The sequence below is a fragment of the Cydia fagiglandana genome, chromosome Z (assembly GCF_963556715.1).
Source record: "Cydia fagiglandana chromosome Z, ilCydFagi1.1, whole genome shotgun sequence".
Taxonomy (NCBI): domain Eukaryota; kingdom Metazoa; phylum Arthropoda; class Insecta; order Lepidoptera; family Tortricidae; genus Cydia; species Cydia fagiglandana.
The window spans coordinates 34735984-34752953 of record NC_085959.1 but is presented as its reverse complement, the minus strand read 5'-3'; the positions used below and the strand labels follow the sequence as shown (position 1 = coordinate 34752953).

The 16970-nt window shown below is 37.8% G+C and overlaps 2 protein-coding genes across 2 annotated transcripts in view; one reads left to right on the top strand and one right to left on the bottom strand.

Moving 5' to 3' along the window:
- The window catches only part of LOC134678546 (collagen alpha-1(I) chain-like), a 56332-nt gene extending 52400 nt beyond the window's left edge, over positions 1-3932 (bottom strand). Inside the window, exons 1-2 of the mRNA XM_063537133.1 lie at positions 3746-3932; positions 2700-2912 (exon numbers count right to left, since the gene is read on the bottom strand). Coding sequence (XP_063393203.1) covers positions 2700-2912; positions 3746-3812 — 280 coding nt within the window. The 5' untranslated portion in view covers positions 3813-3932. The remainder of the gene's footprint in view (positions 1-2699; positions 2913-3745) is intronic.
- LOC134678556 (probable nucleoporin Nup54) overlaps positions 1-16970 on the top strand; it is a 294899-nt gene that overhangs the window by 174612 nt on the left and 103317 nt on the right. The window lies entirely within an intron of this gene.

The following is a 16970-nucleotide window of genomic DNA, read 5'->3' as shown; positions in this document are numbered from 1 at the left end:
TAAGGTCATAAGGATATTTGTTGAAATATCTTCAATCCTCAATTATTATATCGCAGCAAATGTCGGAAACTGTTTAAAAACCTTATATCTCGAAATGGTTTTCGAAATAGAACATTTGAAAAAAAATGAACAATCCTAATTTGATTAGTGAGACTGGATGTTTTGAAAATATTTAGTTATTACGATTGCATCAATATAAGTACATCAATTAGTTCAAATCAGAAGCAATTAGAAAATAAAGTCAGTTAATATTTAGGGTGCCAACACATTTATTGACGCCTTGGAAATCGAATTGGGCCGAGACGTCTTTCCCAATTTGATAAGTCAATAATGTGTTAAATAATACTTATTGAATGATACTTAACACATTCACTGTGTTATCGGCTACGAGCTACGCTCGTAGCGCGTAGCCTGCGCTGGCGGTGAATGTGTTAAGACGAAAGGGAACGTGGGCCCTGTTCTTGAAAGAAACGTAGTAGTCCCCATTTTCCTCTCTGAATACTGACATTATAGAATATATTTGTATAAAATTTGATGTTTATTAAGTATAACTATGCTCCTTCGTTAGATTTTTGTGTTATTATAAGAAGTAAGGAGCGAAAAACAACTTGCATACAAATTTTTGAAAGTCTCTTTTGGAAGTCTTATAAATCTTATAATAATAGTTCCAGCAGGAGTTCTACACGACATTACTTAAGCGATGACTCACGTTAGACTGGGCCGCGTCCGGGCCGGAGCTTTCGGAGCATAATTTTCTATGACATGACAGGCGATCACGTGATGCTTTCCATAGAATACGATGAGCCGGAAGCTCCGGCCCGGACACGGCCCGGTCTAACGTGAGTCATCCTTATAGCTCTCCAAGGGGCCTCTACGTGTTGGATCTAAATCCCCACCCAAGCCTATCAAAAGACCAGGTTTTATAGACCCGTGAAATCTAAAATGGAGTTACAAATAATAATAATAATTCAGCCTATATACGTCCCACTTAGGATTGCCAACCGTACTATATTATATAGTATTGTACTATATTTTGGCTCTCTGTATTATATATTTTTGGAAAAAGATATAGTACGCTGAAATACTATATTTCCGATTAAACGTATACTACACTCATGTTTAATATTTTATCTAAAAAAACTATATTTTTTTGAAATGTACTATGTTTTTGATGCTTTATTCTGGAAGATACTATATTCCACCAAAAAAATGTTGGCAACCCTAGTCCCACTGCCAGGGACACAGGCCTACTCTCATGCGCGAGAGCACAAGTCTTATAGCGCTATACAAAATCCTAACAATATACAAAATCATTAAAAAAAGGGGGCATAGCTATGGTCAGTGTACATTTTTTTACATTTAATTAAGAAATAATATTTTCTATAATATTAATTGCGAGATACCTAGGGAGGAAAATGAGAAATACGTCGAAAGCGGTCATCTGCCATCGTCAATTAGTTTGTTATGTTATAAGGTACGTATTGAAATCGCTATGTATTGCCTGTAAGATTTGTACTATGCACTTTGATTCATATAAACTAAAAAATCTAGAAGAATTTTCATATTTTGTAATACATATTGTTGTTTTCTTAATACATACGAGTATGTCTTGCTAAAAATAACGCAGGTCTGAGGTAATAAAAAAATAATCAGCAGCTATTCTTTCAAGCCAAGTTAAACAATCGATTATATAGGTATCTACTTACTTAACTTATTTTTAAAATCTTTCACTTTTCCTAGACTAGTAATTAACTTTTATTATGAATCTGAACCCTCTTAACAAATAGGTCGCATGTAATTGAAACGACACAACAATTTAGGTGCGATCATTGAACTCAATAGCATTGATTTATTCTGAATTACAGTATTTAGTGTCGCCATACAAATGAAATTTTCATGTGGAGAGTCTTTCAACGCTAGTATGGTATTTATGTGAGTCATGAAACATTTCAACTTTCTTATCCTCGGGTTTCTACATATTTTTAACAAATCGCCTGCACATTATTTTTCATCACACTTAAATAATTATCAAATAATTAATTATTTGATAATTATTTGTTAAAGTCATACCAAGAAAAGTCTCTAGCCATTTTGATAGCCCGGGCACGCAGTGTTATTTTATACTTCGTAATTCTATTCTATTCTATCCTTTTTATTCTTATTATTAAATAACACTTGCACTGCGTGTGCTATTAAAAACGTTGCAGAATTTTCTGTCAAGCTCTATTAAATCCTCTATTATTAAGACGATAAAAAAAATGCATAAACTGATATAAATGTCGTATACTAAAGAAAACATGACCAAGCACCCCAGTGGCTGAGATCTACAAATTAAAAAATATTTAATAAAATAATTTGATTTGTTCTCTAGTTGTGTCTAGTTGTCTCAAAATGCGTGTGCATGATGTTTTTGAGCACCTTGGTCGCTCCGATATATCTAAAGACAACTGTGAATACATTGGTGTACTGGACCTTTTGGAGGCGTGCGCGTAGCCAAAACCAATACGTTAAGGTCCTTTTGACACTTTAATTAAATGTAATGTTATTATTAACAGGAAATTGGTGCAAGTTCACAATTGCTGCACTATGCCGACCTCCCATCGTGTGCCAAGCCCGCTTCAGGCCGTGCACTTGCCAGCCCGCAAGACACAACTTTTGTAAGGTATACCTATTCATTTAAAATATATAATTCATCTTACCAGGTAGCCTGGTCACGGCTAATATGGAGAAGTCTTCAGGAAAGGTGTTGTAGAACATGCCAGTGACTTGTTGCAGTATGGTGGCGTTCTCGTTGAGACGGTAGGCGGAGTACGGGGCCGCCGCGGGGCCCTGGCAGCGCCCGGGCACCCGCGACACGCCCGCCGGCAGCTCATCGCGGAGCGTCGACAGCACGTCGAATACTTCTACAACATCTACAATAAAAATAACACACAAAATGGTGAGTTTACATGATAGACAAACCTCATTTCACTAAACAATGGGCTATCATAAGGTTACATTCGAATGGCAACTGCAGCACCGTTGCTGCTGTACTATCAAGGAATTTACACTTTACAGTGACATCTTCCACGTCAACGATGTAGCAGTATCATTGCAACAGCAATGCTGCTGCAGTGACTATCCGAATATAGAGATTATACCACTACGTAAGAACGAAAAAAGTAATACGACTAATACGTGGGTAGGTATATGGTTCGCAATGGCTCGTTGCGTATTTCTACCTGGAGAAGTCAAAAGAGTGTGGTACCAGTGGATGTCTGGCATAACTTAGCTTGTTTTGCTCGTAATGTATAAGCGCTCACGATATTGCCACTGTGACACCCCTCGGTGTGCTATAATCTAATCTTCTGAACATAATATCCCCGATTTCTCTAAATAAAATTACATGCCAATTTACTATAAGCACTAGTAAGTCTGGTAGAATAAACATGAAACACAACTTATATTGAATTGACCGCAAATAAGATGCACTATCAATAACGAATCTCGCATAGCTTCATTAGAATACGGAGCGTTAGAATGTTCTAGCGTTGCGACGCCTGAAACCAGTCTAAATAATTAATGCTACGAAACGTTCGCAACCGAATTTCTTGGGCAATCAAACAAATCGATCTTCAGAGCTTTTACACCAAACAAGATTAAAAATACCCACCTATGCTTTTAAAGCTTAATAATATATTCCCAGACATGAGTCTTCAAAAATAACGAAATAAACAGAATTCAAATACAAACAATATTTACTTACCATTCCCTTTTACCGCGAATGCGCAAAACAATAGAAAGAAGAGTCGTCCTCTCATCTGTAGAGCCATTTCGGCCCGAATAAATATGTCGGCAGGATGATATTTACATTATGTCCCATCCCGCTTAAGACATAAGAGAAATGTAGGAGGTGGGCCCCTGGAGAGCTGCCGTCCCGGCCGTGGCTGCGGCTCGGCTGCCCGCGCGCGCTGCTCGATCACACTGGCTCCGACGCTTCCCAGCTCGCCTTATCACTTCGCCCAAGCCTGTTAAACGCATTCGTGTCAATATGATGAACATCACCTACATTAAACAGGGGACGGCAACCTAAATATTATGTTTTCGCCTTCCATATTTTGGCATGTGTTGATGTAATCCCCACCGGAGGAACGGGTATTTATTTTCAAAACACATTCAATTTTAATTGAATAAAAGTAAGTATAAAGTTGGTTGTAGGCTTACGTAGCCGGCGTGCGTGCTGCCGGTACAGTATCGTTGACAGTGATGTATCGTGTGTACTTTCCAACCTAGAGTCCTCAGAACTTCATGTGGGGTTGTGGGGCTATACTGTATGACAAGAGATTGGAACGACAACTGGATTGTCAGCTATCTCTATCGATATTTACAATTATCAATTGCAATATTACAAAATGATATACATATACATAAATATTGTAAACTACCGCCACATAATTATTTCTTAAATTCCTAAATAAAATGTTTGTAAGTAATTACTTTCTTAATGGACTTCTTTAACAACGGTCGACGATGCCTGGATAGTTTGCATTGATTAAATCTAATTAGAATTCGTGGCGATCCATCTCACCCGCTTGATGTGGCAAATAAGGACAATAGGCTAGAGTCTATAGCGGTCTGCTGAAGAGTGTGTAGGTACAATAAAATTTTCTAAGCAGGCACTCCAACAAATAAAATAGTTTTTCAACTTATCAGAAACTTTAGGAGCGGGAGTGTTCTTGCTACGTATTCGTGTGAATACGAGAACTGATTGGTATCCACTCAACATAATAACCACTAGAAAAAAAACGGCTGATTGGAAATTTGCTGCTAGCTAGCAGCATATTACCGTTAGCAGTAGTCCAAATAGCTGGGTCAAACAGTTCACTGTGTTACGTTCTTTCCTGTGGACATACACAAAGTTAAGGGTTATAAAGATTAATTTTCTTATTTAACCCTTATCCACGTAAAAAGGTCCTCCTTTTATTTACAGAACTATGATAAAATCATTACTTACATGCCCACAAGCTGTTAACTATTGCCCACAGGAGAGAAAACTAGCGTGTTCCCGCGAACTGTACATTTTTCTCCCCTGTGGGCAATAGTTAACAGCTTGTGGGCATGTAAGTAATGATTTTATCATAGTTCTGTAAATAAAAGGAATACCTTTTTACGTGGGTTAGGGTTAAATAAGAAAATTAACCTTTATAGCCCTTAACTTTGTGTATGTCCACAGGAAAGAACGTAACACAGTGATCTGTTCGACCCAGCTATTTGGATAGTTAGGTTTTATAGCATGTCGGTAGTAAACAAGCGCATAGCTCGAAGCATTTTTATCAATATATCTACATAGAATACATATACGAAGTGAAGTTGTATAAAACCCTGTAGAAATAGTAGGTATGATGCAATTTTAATGTAGAACAGTTATAGGTACTACCTAATAACATATGATTTACTTATATGTAGTTTGGACTTCTTTGGACTCATCAATTATTGAAAAATTTTAATATGGATTAGTCCATTAGTGTCAGTAAATTGCTTGCCCTTTTCAAACATTCACTAATCAATTGCTCGGAAAATTTATAATTGTAGTTCCTCATAAACGAGTAACGTGTGTTTAGCGCTAAATATAATGGCTCTTCTACACGATGGGCCAACGTCGGCCACTCCAAGGGACGCAGCGATGCGGTAGAATGAGATAGCAATATCACTTGCTCCCTCTAACGCATAAATGCGGCCTCTGAAGTGGACGGCGTTGGCCCATCGTGTAGAGGAGCCATTAAAGTCTCTCTTCCCACCAGCGCGACATCCGGGCACCAATAATAACTAAAAGACGAATCTTAGTTTAAGACGTACAAAGTCGTTTATAGGCTGGCAAATTTATTTCATGAATATCTAAAACAAGATCTGTTTTGGTAATAAAGTTAGATCTCCTTATCGAACGTAGAGTAGATATTAATAGACATTATTTTAGATTTAACTAATCTAGTTATTAATTTCTTTTAGTAATACCACTCTATATATCTTGTTTGAAAACCAATTAAATTAAGGTAAAAGTACGCTCCACCGAACGCTCAATATCCGTCCGTATCACCGAATTTCTTCTATTTTAGGCTATAAGTCGATTATTTACAGCTGATATTTACTTGCGTATTTTTTTTCCACGAGTTAAATACCTATCCCTTCAACTATGCCTCAGAGTCGGCCAATTTGTCCCGCAGTTGGGACGTGGCAACTGATCGAAACGGATCGTTGCTCCCGATTGCCACTTTGTATGGGCAACCTTAAAGAAATCGGTAAGAAGTTGCGTATATTTCTTAAGGTCATAAAACCTTTTAAATTTATTTCTGTGTTTCAAAGTATGGTTTTTCAGTGTGACTACTTAATTAGTTTGTGTATTTTAGTAAATTTAATTAATTTAGGCCAGTCATATTATCAGAAATTAAGCTTAATGTGAGTTCGGTGATGAGTACACCGACAATTTGATTGGAAGGTATTATCGAACAGCGTCCGAAATCAGGGAAAGCGTATGTTTTTGAAATTATTTTTTTAATGGTTGATTACGAACTATTTAGATTAACTACCTAATTTCACAAATAACTTAATGTATTTGTAATTTTATGAGCAATTGCCGAACAACAATAACCTATATAGATTATTATAAAACTGCGTTTGAAATGTTCATGTTTTACGACTTTTTGGCATCAAAATAAGGTTTTTGGCAAGACTATTATCAAATAATAATTTTAGATATTTTACGTCAGTATTAACAAGAACTTTATACATGTACGGTTTTGTAATGGATTCAAGTATTAAATTTAATGATAGATTTGTAGTTATACCACATTGATTACGATTAGAATACTATTTTCAAAATCCGTTCGCGAAATAGGTTCCACATATTTTCCATGTTTCGTTCACCGAACGGCCGTTCGGTGAATGGTACCCATGGTCTCTGCTACCGAACTCATGTTTGCGTTGGTCATGTTTCTATTCGACGTTCATGAGAATATTATCCTTATTACGATAACGGCTAGGTCGATATTTATATGTTTATTTTTTGTGACCATTATTTCAATGCCAGCGCTTTTCAAACTTTAGACATACTTATTGGACGCCTAATAATAGTCTTGGAATGTGGACAAAAAAACTGAATAAATTAATAAAAATAATGAAGCATGATGTTCAAAAAATTTTTTTAGATTCCTCTCGTCGTGGGCGATTGTGATTTTTTAAACTTTTATCTTTTGTTATGAAATTCCGGGGTTCACATACAGGGTGGCTAAAAATTAACTACATTCCCATTCCCAGGGAGGTTTTGGGATTATACTGAGCAACTTTTACTATGGGACCAACTCCGAAATCGTGAAATAAAATTTACCCTTCCATAGAAAATGGACCAGCCAAAATTTATGAAACAGCCAAATTATTTTATACATATGCGTACATGTTTTATAATTGTTGCGTACCTTACTTAGTGACTTATTTTTCAAAAGAATTATTTCAATAAAAAAGACACGTCAAGATCGCTTACCATCTTTATAATGCTAAAAAACGAAGCATAGTAGGGATTTAATAGTGAACTACTGAAGTTTGAGCACCACTCAACACCATATTTTCATACAATTATTTCCTAGTTCGGTAATGCGGGCTCCCTATTCGGTATAATGTGCAAATCACGTTTCTTAGTTCGGTAAACGGTACAAACAAGGAAATTGGAAGAAATGACTTTAAAAATGTTTTTAATACACGTCCAATCATTTCAGTAATTTATAGGTATGTTTAAATGAGGACAAATTTATCTATGTTTCTATTTTAGTATTGAACATATTCGTAAGAAAATATCAGAACGAATAAAAAAATTAAACGTAAGTCTAGGGCTTAAGCATTCGGTGAAGCGTACATTTACCTTACAGGAGATATTAATAAAATATTTATTGATAAGTCATGTCATCTACTTATAAATACCTAATACGAGTACAATATACATACATATATATTGACTTTATACTTTGGTTACTTACTAAATTAATTTACTTTAAAGTATACATTTTGATTTCATTGTTAAAAATATTAACCCTTTTCCATTTCTATACGTAAAATACGATTACCGTCGACGGATTGATGTTACCTACATTAATAGCTATCCAGCGAAATTTTCCACCGAAACACCCAAACGCTTCAGCCGCGTAGAAAAATCGGGAATTTACCGACGCAGTGCCCGTCTCGCACAAGACGGCGCGTCCCAAGGGGAAAAGCGTGTCAGTTACGATTTTGTGTTTAAGAGCCGACAGGAGTGGTCATTGCTAAATACAAATGTACTCGACTGTTTCCTCCGTGGGTTTTGATGCTAGAGCAATCATTTTTTCAAAACAGATTAATATTGTCAATATCTGTGTCGGACCGTTTGGGGTCATCCATTAATTACGTCACACTAATTTCTAGGTTTTTTGACCCCTCCCCCCTCCTTGTCCCACTTGGTCACATTTGGCAAACCCCTCCCCCCTAGTGTGACGTCACATTTTTTCTACGAAATCGCAAAATCGAATTAAGTAAGTACCTAAATATTATTAATATATTATCAAAATATTTTTGACGATATAAATATTAGTAATTTTATAACCCAAAACTGCTTAGGAAAGAAAATTAAACGAATAAAAACGATTATCGTTTTAAATACTTGTTATTTAAATGTACAGCGAATAACATAATTTAAATAAATTTTCGGTTACTGATGAAGTTAAAGTGACGTCACACAGTTTGTGTCTCCCCCTCCCCCATGTCACAATATGTCACATTTTCTTGACCCCCTCCCTCCCCCTAAATGTGTGATGTAATTAATGGATGACCCCTTTTGCTTTTTTGGATATTTTTGTTTTTAAGGCGCGTTTTATTTTTATTTTTGTTTTAGAGCCCTTCATAAATGGCCTAAATGGCCTAATTGATTATGCCGCAATGAGAGGCGTAGCGCAAAACTGATATCAATTAGCCAAAAAAGCAAAACGCTTCGACACAGATAATTTCATCAGTTTTGGAGGAGGAAACAGTCGAGTAAGAAACCTCGATTATTGAGATTTTTACGCAGGATTTTTCGCCTTGTCCTTATCGCACTAGTTTTAGGAGCCGCTTTCGTTAGGGAGACGGGAGTATTTACCTAAAATATTTAAAACTCAGCTCCTATTTCGTCTTAACAAGTGCGGATCTAGCCTCTTAATTTACAGTTATTTCGAGCCCTCATCTCTGTTGCCCGATGAAGCGGCAAAGGTAGGACTAGGGGTGGGAATTCAACCATAAAAAGTTGTATATATTGCATTAAATAAAATCGATTGTGTAATAAAATGAATAAATAATTGATTTCATAACAGAAATAATGGTTTGTTATATCTGGTTATATTAAGGGATACATTTTCTTCCATAAAATTTATGCGTTAGAGCAGCTGTTAAAACGTTTTTTAATAACTAACCCATTTATTATGTCAAGATTGAAATCGGTGAATAATATAAAACAATAATTGCTTTTTAAACGATTATCAATCTTGTCAATCGATTTTTCCCCATCCCTAGTCCAATGCTGGCCTTCGACTGTTTACCCTACCCGGGATAACCTATAAGACACAATGCAATTAGATTAGAACCGTTCCTGAGTGCCTTTGAATCCCATCTTAACGTATAGTCGCCGACAGATATATCGGAGCGGCCAAGGTGTGCACAATATCTGAACACGCACTCTATCGCCCTGACAATAGAGGCGTGTTCAGATATTTGTGAACACCTTAGCCGCTCCGATATATCTGATGGCGACTGTACATACCCGTAGGTATATTAAATTCCTTTTAGTGGGTTTGGTCGCTTTGACCGTAATAAAGAGTCTTTGAATTCATAGAAGTGCTGCATAGTTAGTCGGTAGCGCTCTATGCTAAGGGTGGCTACTGCCTACAAGGCTTTTTGTTGGAGGGCGATGTACCGACTGTATGCGAGCTAAGCCGACTATTGAAATCATAACGATATATTATTTAGTACGTTCGTAATATCTACTCGTATATATACATATATTATATAGTCAGGATTTAAAAATGTTATGCAGCCAGTTTTGCTAAAGCTTAAATGTCCCGATTTGTGCAGAACTATGAAATTGATAATATTCTCGTCTTTGTAATTAATCGATAATATTATCTATGTATTAGCAAGTATGCTCATGTCTGAATGAATACTTATCGTCTTTCTAAATTAATCGATAATATCATCTATGTATTAGCAAGTATGCTCATGTCTCATGTCTGAAAGAATAGGTACTTTTGATTTTGGTGTCGATCGCTTCAGTATTTTTATTCTAGGTTTCGCTTTAAAAAAATTGTATTGCAAAACAAAAAACTTATAAACTTAGATTTTCATTGTGTCAATTACATACTATAAAATCATGGGCAATGGAAAATATTTAGAAGTGGAAAAACGTTTTCTCTTTTTGTATGGATTAGTGTCTGTTCGGAAAGTTAGAGAAGAGTCGTGGAATGTATTGGGCCCCATACATTATACATCTCTTCTTTTTCCGCACATACTCTAGTAGGTACGTGACGTGCTACTTCCCTCTTAAGTCAAATAAGCTCTCTTGTTTAATGGCCTGTGCACATCGGCTGCGTGTGCGTGACGTGCACGTGTGCGTGCGGCGTTGTAGTATACAGATTCTTATGAGAGCCGGCACACCGCTTGCGTGACGTGTGCGGCTCCAACATTTTAGTGCACGCGCACGAACACGTCACGCACACGCAAGCCGGTGTGCACAGGCCTTAAACCTCAAAATGGAAAGCATGGAGTAAGAAAATGTAACGATGAATCCATCTCTGTCATAGAGAAATCAATAGGTAAGTGTTAGCTCCATACAACTGTTATTTAGCCCGAAAGCTTGACATAATGAACGCACGACGACTAAGGGGACTGAGGGGGGGGGGGGACGTGATTAGGGCACCCGTTTTAAAAGTGATATTTATTTATTTAAACTTTATTAGAAGTTCTTTAAAAAGATTATGTAGTTACAATACTCAGTGTTTTACGTACCTCCCGAATAAGTCACCCAAGAATAATTTAGTTACAAAATTGAAATATACTTACAGCAATAATTTTCAACTCGGATGTATTACGAACATAAAATTATTAGCACCATTGTGCCAGCTGCGACCTAAATTAAATCAACAATTTATGAGTTTGCCTCATTCCTCGCTGAGTTTCGAAGCCATTTGCAACTGCATACAGATGTCGTGCATAATTATTTTCCATCGTATTTTCACGAAAACTTACGAACGCGTCTTGCTATTTCAGTCAGTCTCGGTACAAAAAGTACTGACATTTACTGAACTAGCATGGCAAATACGAACGTTTCCGAGAATATATGATAAAAAACAATTATGCACTACATCTGTAATGTCGACGATGCTTAATAGATTCTGGCTAGGCAGTGGACTATTCACATATGACAGGCATTGCGTTTTCGCCAATTCCTAAAATAATTGCTGAATAGTCCCCAGGATCCTTAGCAAGCTGAGAAAAAGGCGTGGAAAAAGTTTGTTTAAATATTTACGTTTAAATAGTTTTTTATATAAGCGATTACTTACCAAAGTTAAAATTTACGGTTTTAATTTCTAATGAAAATGAATTCGTTCAAGTATCTTGTTGAACGGGCTAAGTTGTGCTCATTGGGCGTGATGTGGGCGTGATCTTATGCCTATGCCAACGCTTAGAAGTTCACTCAACTTTGCACAACGGCTCATATTGAAGCTCCTTAGCAGCTATGCGACGCTTTATTAGGATTGCGCGTTGTCGCTTTGATTGGAAGTAGGTACATATATGTAAAGATTGAAAAACCACTTCTTTCTTAAAGGCCCCTGAAGATATGGCTAAATTTATTATGCTCAATGAAAGAGCGTGAAGGTAGTTCACAATTCGCATGTAAGTAGTTTAACAATATATCTAATTTAAGCACCGTCAATTTAAGGATCGGCCTCACCGCTGCCCAAAATATGGTGACGGTTCGGAATCACAGTGACGGGCCGTAAGCGTCACGATTTTATCGCATGCTCTCTACACCGCTGCTCAAAATACGCTGATGGTGCGGAATCGCAGTGACGTGCCGTAAACGTTACGACTTTACCGCATGCTCTTTACACTGTTGCTCAAAAGACTCTGATGCATCGTATGTTACGCTGTGGTGACGTGCCTCATGCGAAACTACGTCACGCTACGGCACGTCATCGCGTTCCCGCACAGTCAGATTATTACGGCAACGGTGTGGAGGGCTTGCGATAAAATTGTGAGGCTTACGGCACGACACTGCGATTCCGTACCGTCACCGTAATTTGAGCAGCGGTGTGGCCGGTCTTTTAGCCAGCTTAACGAAGATTTTGTTTTGGCAATTCTATTGTCATGTGGAAACAAAGAAATAGGACCGAGCCCGCGTGTAGGAGATGGCATTAAAACAAGTGATTGAGCTCCAATTTGATTTGAATAGGCTGCTACGTCAGCTTCTGTCGAATTCTTAATTCATATTGTTTTTCAGATTTCTTCGTTTAGGACTTTCGCTTACTTACCACGGTTTTGTTTAAGGCCTCTCAACTTTCTAAGAATCAGCATAAAACCTACAAGAAAAATTAAATTGTATTTTTACTTGGTAAAGAAAAGCGCAACATGAACATGGCTCTGGGATTTAGTAAGTTTATTGTAAATTTTCTGAAAATCTATTTATCCTACCTTAATGATTGTCTGAGGGTATTTTAACCCCGTCTAGTAACTTGATGTGTGGCTGTTCATTTTACTATGGAAATTGACAATAACACCGACGCGTTCAGTAGTGCAGCTGAGGTCAGAAATGGAATGTTACCATAACTCGCATTTGCAGCAGTGTAATGTTTTCAGCCATGTTGCAAATATCCTCTATATTTTCTTTTCTGTCATAAGACAAGTGTCGCCGTAAGCCTAGAATGTACAGGTACATATAGGTATAGTTGAAGCGCTGTTTAAATTCAGGATTAGCCCCAGGCAGCTGAGGCAGCCAATCCTTGCACAGCACAGATCACGTAGCTCCTCAAAAGAGAACGTCTTTTGTTGGAATACACTTGATTTTCTATGAACCGTATTGCACAATAGAATAAAATGGAAATGACGGATTTTATGTAGGTACCTTTCAAGTGTCTAAATATAGCAATCCCTGTAAAACGTAGGGGTTAAAGGAAAATGTTGCATTTAATAAAATCCAAGTTTTCTGTTAACGTGAGCCCTTTGTGCTGTTATAGCTTAGATATACCTAGGCATATTATCTGTGTAAGTAATATTTTAAACACTTGGTCTAAACTAATATTATATTTTCTAAATATGGATGGTGCAATGCAAGTATTAAAATGTCTTATCCCACTTACCTATACCTAACCATCATGTCTTTGTGACAGCTAAGCAAAATTTCGATAGGTATATATATTTTTAAGTGGTCTTCAAATTATTGCACTGCAGAGTTATCTTGCTCTAACTCTAAGGGCACTTCGCACCTTGTGATAGTATTAGACATTATACTATCTAATGGTTCCTCTACACGATGGCACAGAATAAGTAATAGTATTTATCTACACAACATATCCTTAACTGTCTATGATGCCTGCAAAATTCGTAAATAATGGCCCACATTACGATAAACTGTTTTGTTACAGCAAATTTCTTATCTGTGAAAATGTGGTAATAGCTTCATTACTATATCAAAATCGATTTGGTAATGCATTTCAAATTTCGAACATCTCTGAAAAAAAAAGCAATTTGATTTGACCCCTATTCTAATATCAGTTGAGATGACGTTTTATTCGAAATCAAATGACAATTGCATACAATATTGACAAATCTCGCATGTAAGTTGTTATCGGACGATATGGTAATCGACCCCGACTCTAGTTTGTCTCTGAATTAAAAAAAAACTACGGATGCGTGACGTGCGTGAAAAAAGTTTTCATTTGCCGCCATTTGACGTACAGTTTATCTTTTAATTAGTTTATAAGTAAAAAATAATTTGTTTTGTTGTTTTTAAAGGAACTATTTATAACAAAAGTTTCGTGTAAAATGTGCGATAAAGATATTTCGGAAACGCCATCTCATATCCGCGAGTTCCGCCAGAGAGCAAAGTCGGCTGTAATATGAAGTTACTGAATATATCATAGAAAGTTTATAATATGTGTGTAGATAAAGCAGTGTATGTAACTGTACAAAATTAGGCATTAAAACACTCGTGTGATACTATTATGAAACTCATTTCATTCGTTTCATAAACCCACACTCGTATTTTAATGCCTTTCATTATGTAGCAGTCACATAAACTACTATATCATACAGAATGGACACGCACCGCCCCGCCCCGACTCGGATTACCTCGCCCCGCGACTGAGTTCTGACGGACTCCTGACATACTCTCAGTTCGGCTAGCAACGCCGCGGCGCGATGACGCAACGTTCAAAATGCCGATGTATTTTGCGATGTATGGTTGTTTTTCAAATTCACGAAATAAAGAACATTTATTTTTATTATACATAGGTATATTAAATAGTAGCGTTTTGTAATTATTTATATTAGTCCGCGCTAATTGTGTATCGACAATTCGACATGACATTTTTGGTAATTTATTGCCGCACCATACTTTACGTAATATTTTACGGCCTTTACGGGTTACGGGTGAGTTCGCATATACGTTCAAATAATATTAGCTGTGACCTGTGAATAGAACAGTTTATTATAGCAAGGATCTAGGAGAAAATACCATCTTGTAAATTATGTTTGTTTCTTTAATTTTAGGAATAAAAATGTTTGATATTTACGTTACGAGTACAACGATAACGCTCCGTGAACTCAAAAACATGTAAATAGTAGCCCTAAGCGACTTACTCACACAATGACGCGTGTACAGACGTGCTGTTCACACATATACACGCAAACGAGTTTTGATGTATGGCGTGTCCGCCCTGTGACGATGGGCCAACGCCGGCCACTCCAAGGGACGCAGCCATGCGGTAGAATGAGATAACAATATCACTTGCTCCCTCTAACGCATAAATGCGTCCCTTGGAGTAGCCGGCGTTGACCCATCGTGTAGAGGAGCTATAATGTCTCCTCTACAAGATGGCCCAGCGTTGGCCACTCCAAGGGACGCATTTATGCGTTAGAGGGAGCAAGTGATATTTCTATCTCAGTCTACCGGATGGCTGCGTCCCTTGAGTGGCCGGCTGGGCCATCATGTAGAGGAACCATAAGACTGGACGCACATTTAGTGCGCGCTAAAATGGGGCAAAGTAATAAAAACATTCTGACCTTTCCTTTTACAATTACAATTAATACGCTTAAGTATATTAGGATTAAGTACTTATGAAGCTAACGAAGAAATACCTAGATATTAATATATCGCGTGCTTAATAGACGAATTCCTATCCGAAATCAAAATTCTTAATGCGTAGGTACTGGAACTGCGTAATGGGAAAACTTGGTCTGAACGCATTGTCCTACTAACGTTAGTTTAGTGGCATCGGGCCCGTTTTTGATTTATTTGCGCAAACTGAGGTCGCTGGCAACCGTTCGGAATGTAGGGCAACCTTGACATGTATCAATATCAATACGACTATAGGCACGGTATGGCACGGTCGTATAAGATCGTATACCAATTAGTGCCCGATTCGGATTTAGAAATAGACATCTATTCGATATCTTTTAGACATCACCAAGATACGATAACGATATGTTTAAGATCTAACCTGTCAAATTTGACATTTGCGCGATTCTGGAGATACTCTTGAACGATTTCCACAGGATATGACTTAGAGATCCAATTCACATCTAATAGATATCTTACTCTATCTAACGTAAAAGTGACATTGGTTGCCCATTGGTATTGAATGCGGCCGTAGGGTTGTCGTAGCAAACAAGTAGTGACCCGTGAATAGGTACTCTATTGATATTTATTGCGTTTTTGCTTGAATCGTGAAACACAACATGTGCCCTTTGTGTAGCGTTGAGTAAAACTGCGTTGATATCCATCTATATTATACGCCTGATGCTATTTTCTCAATGAGTTTCTTCCTAGTTGATACGTTTGACGAACATTTATCTTAAATATCATACTTAAGGGGCCCACTGATTAACAGTCCGCCGGACGGTATCGGCCTGTCAGTTAGAACAAATTTTTTAAAGTTCCGAACAACTGACAGGCCGATACCGTCCGGCGGACTGCCCCTTTAGGTAAGTATAAATATTTGCTCTAACTAGGGCAGGGGTGCGAAACTCCTGACTTCGGCCAAACTCGGCTCCGCTCGACTCAGCATTGCTTCGAGCAATTATTAGGGTTGGCACCACTTGACTTCCTTTTGCGTTCCCGACCACAGATAAGATAATCACTTGAATTTTGACAACCCTAAATAGCCGATAGGGATAGTGCCATATATTAGAAAGGGGTAGCATAGGCCGCTAGACTCCGATGGCTCGGGCACGTAGTCCGGATGGGGGAAGTTCGCGCAGTCTGGAGGGCGTACTCTGGAGTACCAAGTGGCCGAAGGCCGTCTGGACGCCCTAGGTACCGCTGGAGAGACGAAGCGCAGAAAGACCTTAGCGAACTCGGCGCCGTCGACTGGACAGAAACGGCGTTGGACAGAGTAGCATGGCGGTCTTTGCTGTCGGAGGCCAAGATCCACTTCGGGTCGTTGCGCCACAGCAGTAAGTAAGCATGATTCGACCCTGAACCGCTGTCAAACTTCGGTTTTGTAGGAAGTTTCCTTTCTGTACGGCAGTACATTATGTATTATGTATTCTGTGTCTAGGCTCAGAACAACCTAGAACTCTGCATGGCAATACAGTGAAAAAGCATTGCAAAATGTCATCCTCAATGTCAAATTTCCATGAAAATATGATTGATCACCAGAGGGCGGAATTGCTCATGGCAAAAATCAAACGTCAGTAGAATTGGAAAGTTGAATTTTATCGACTAT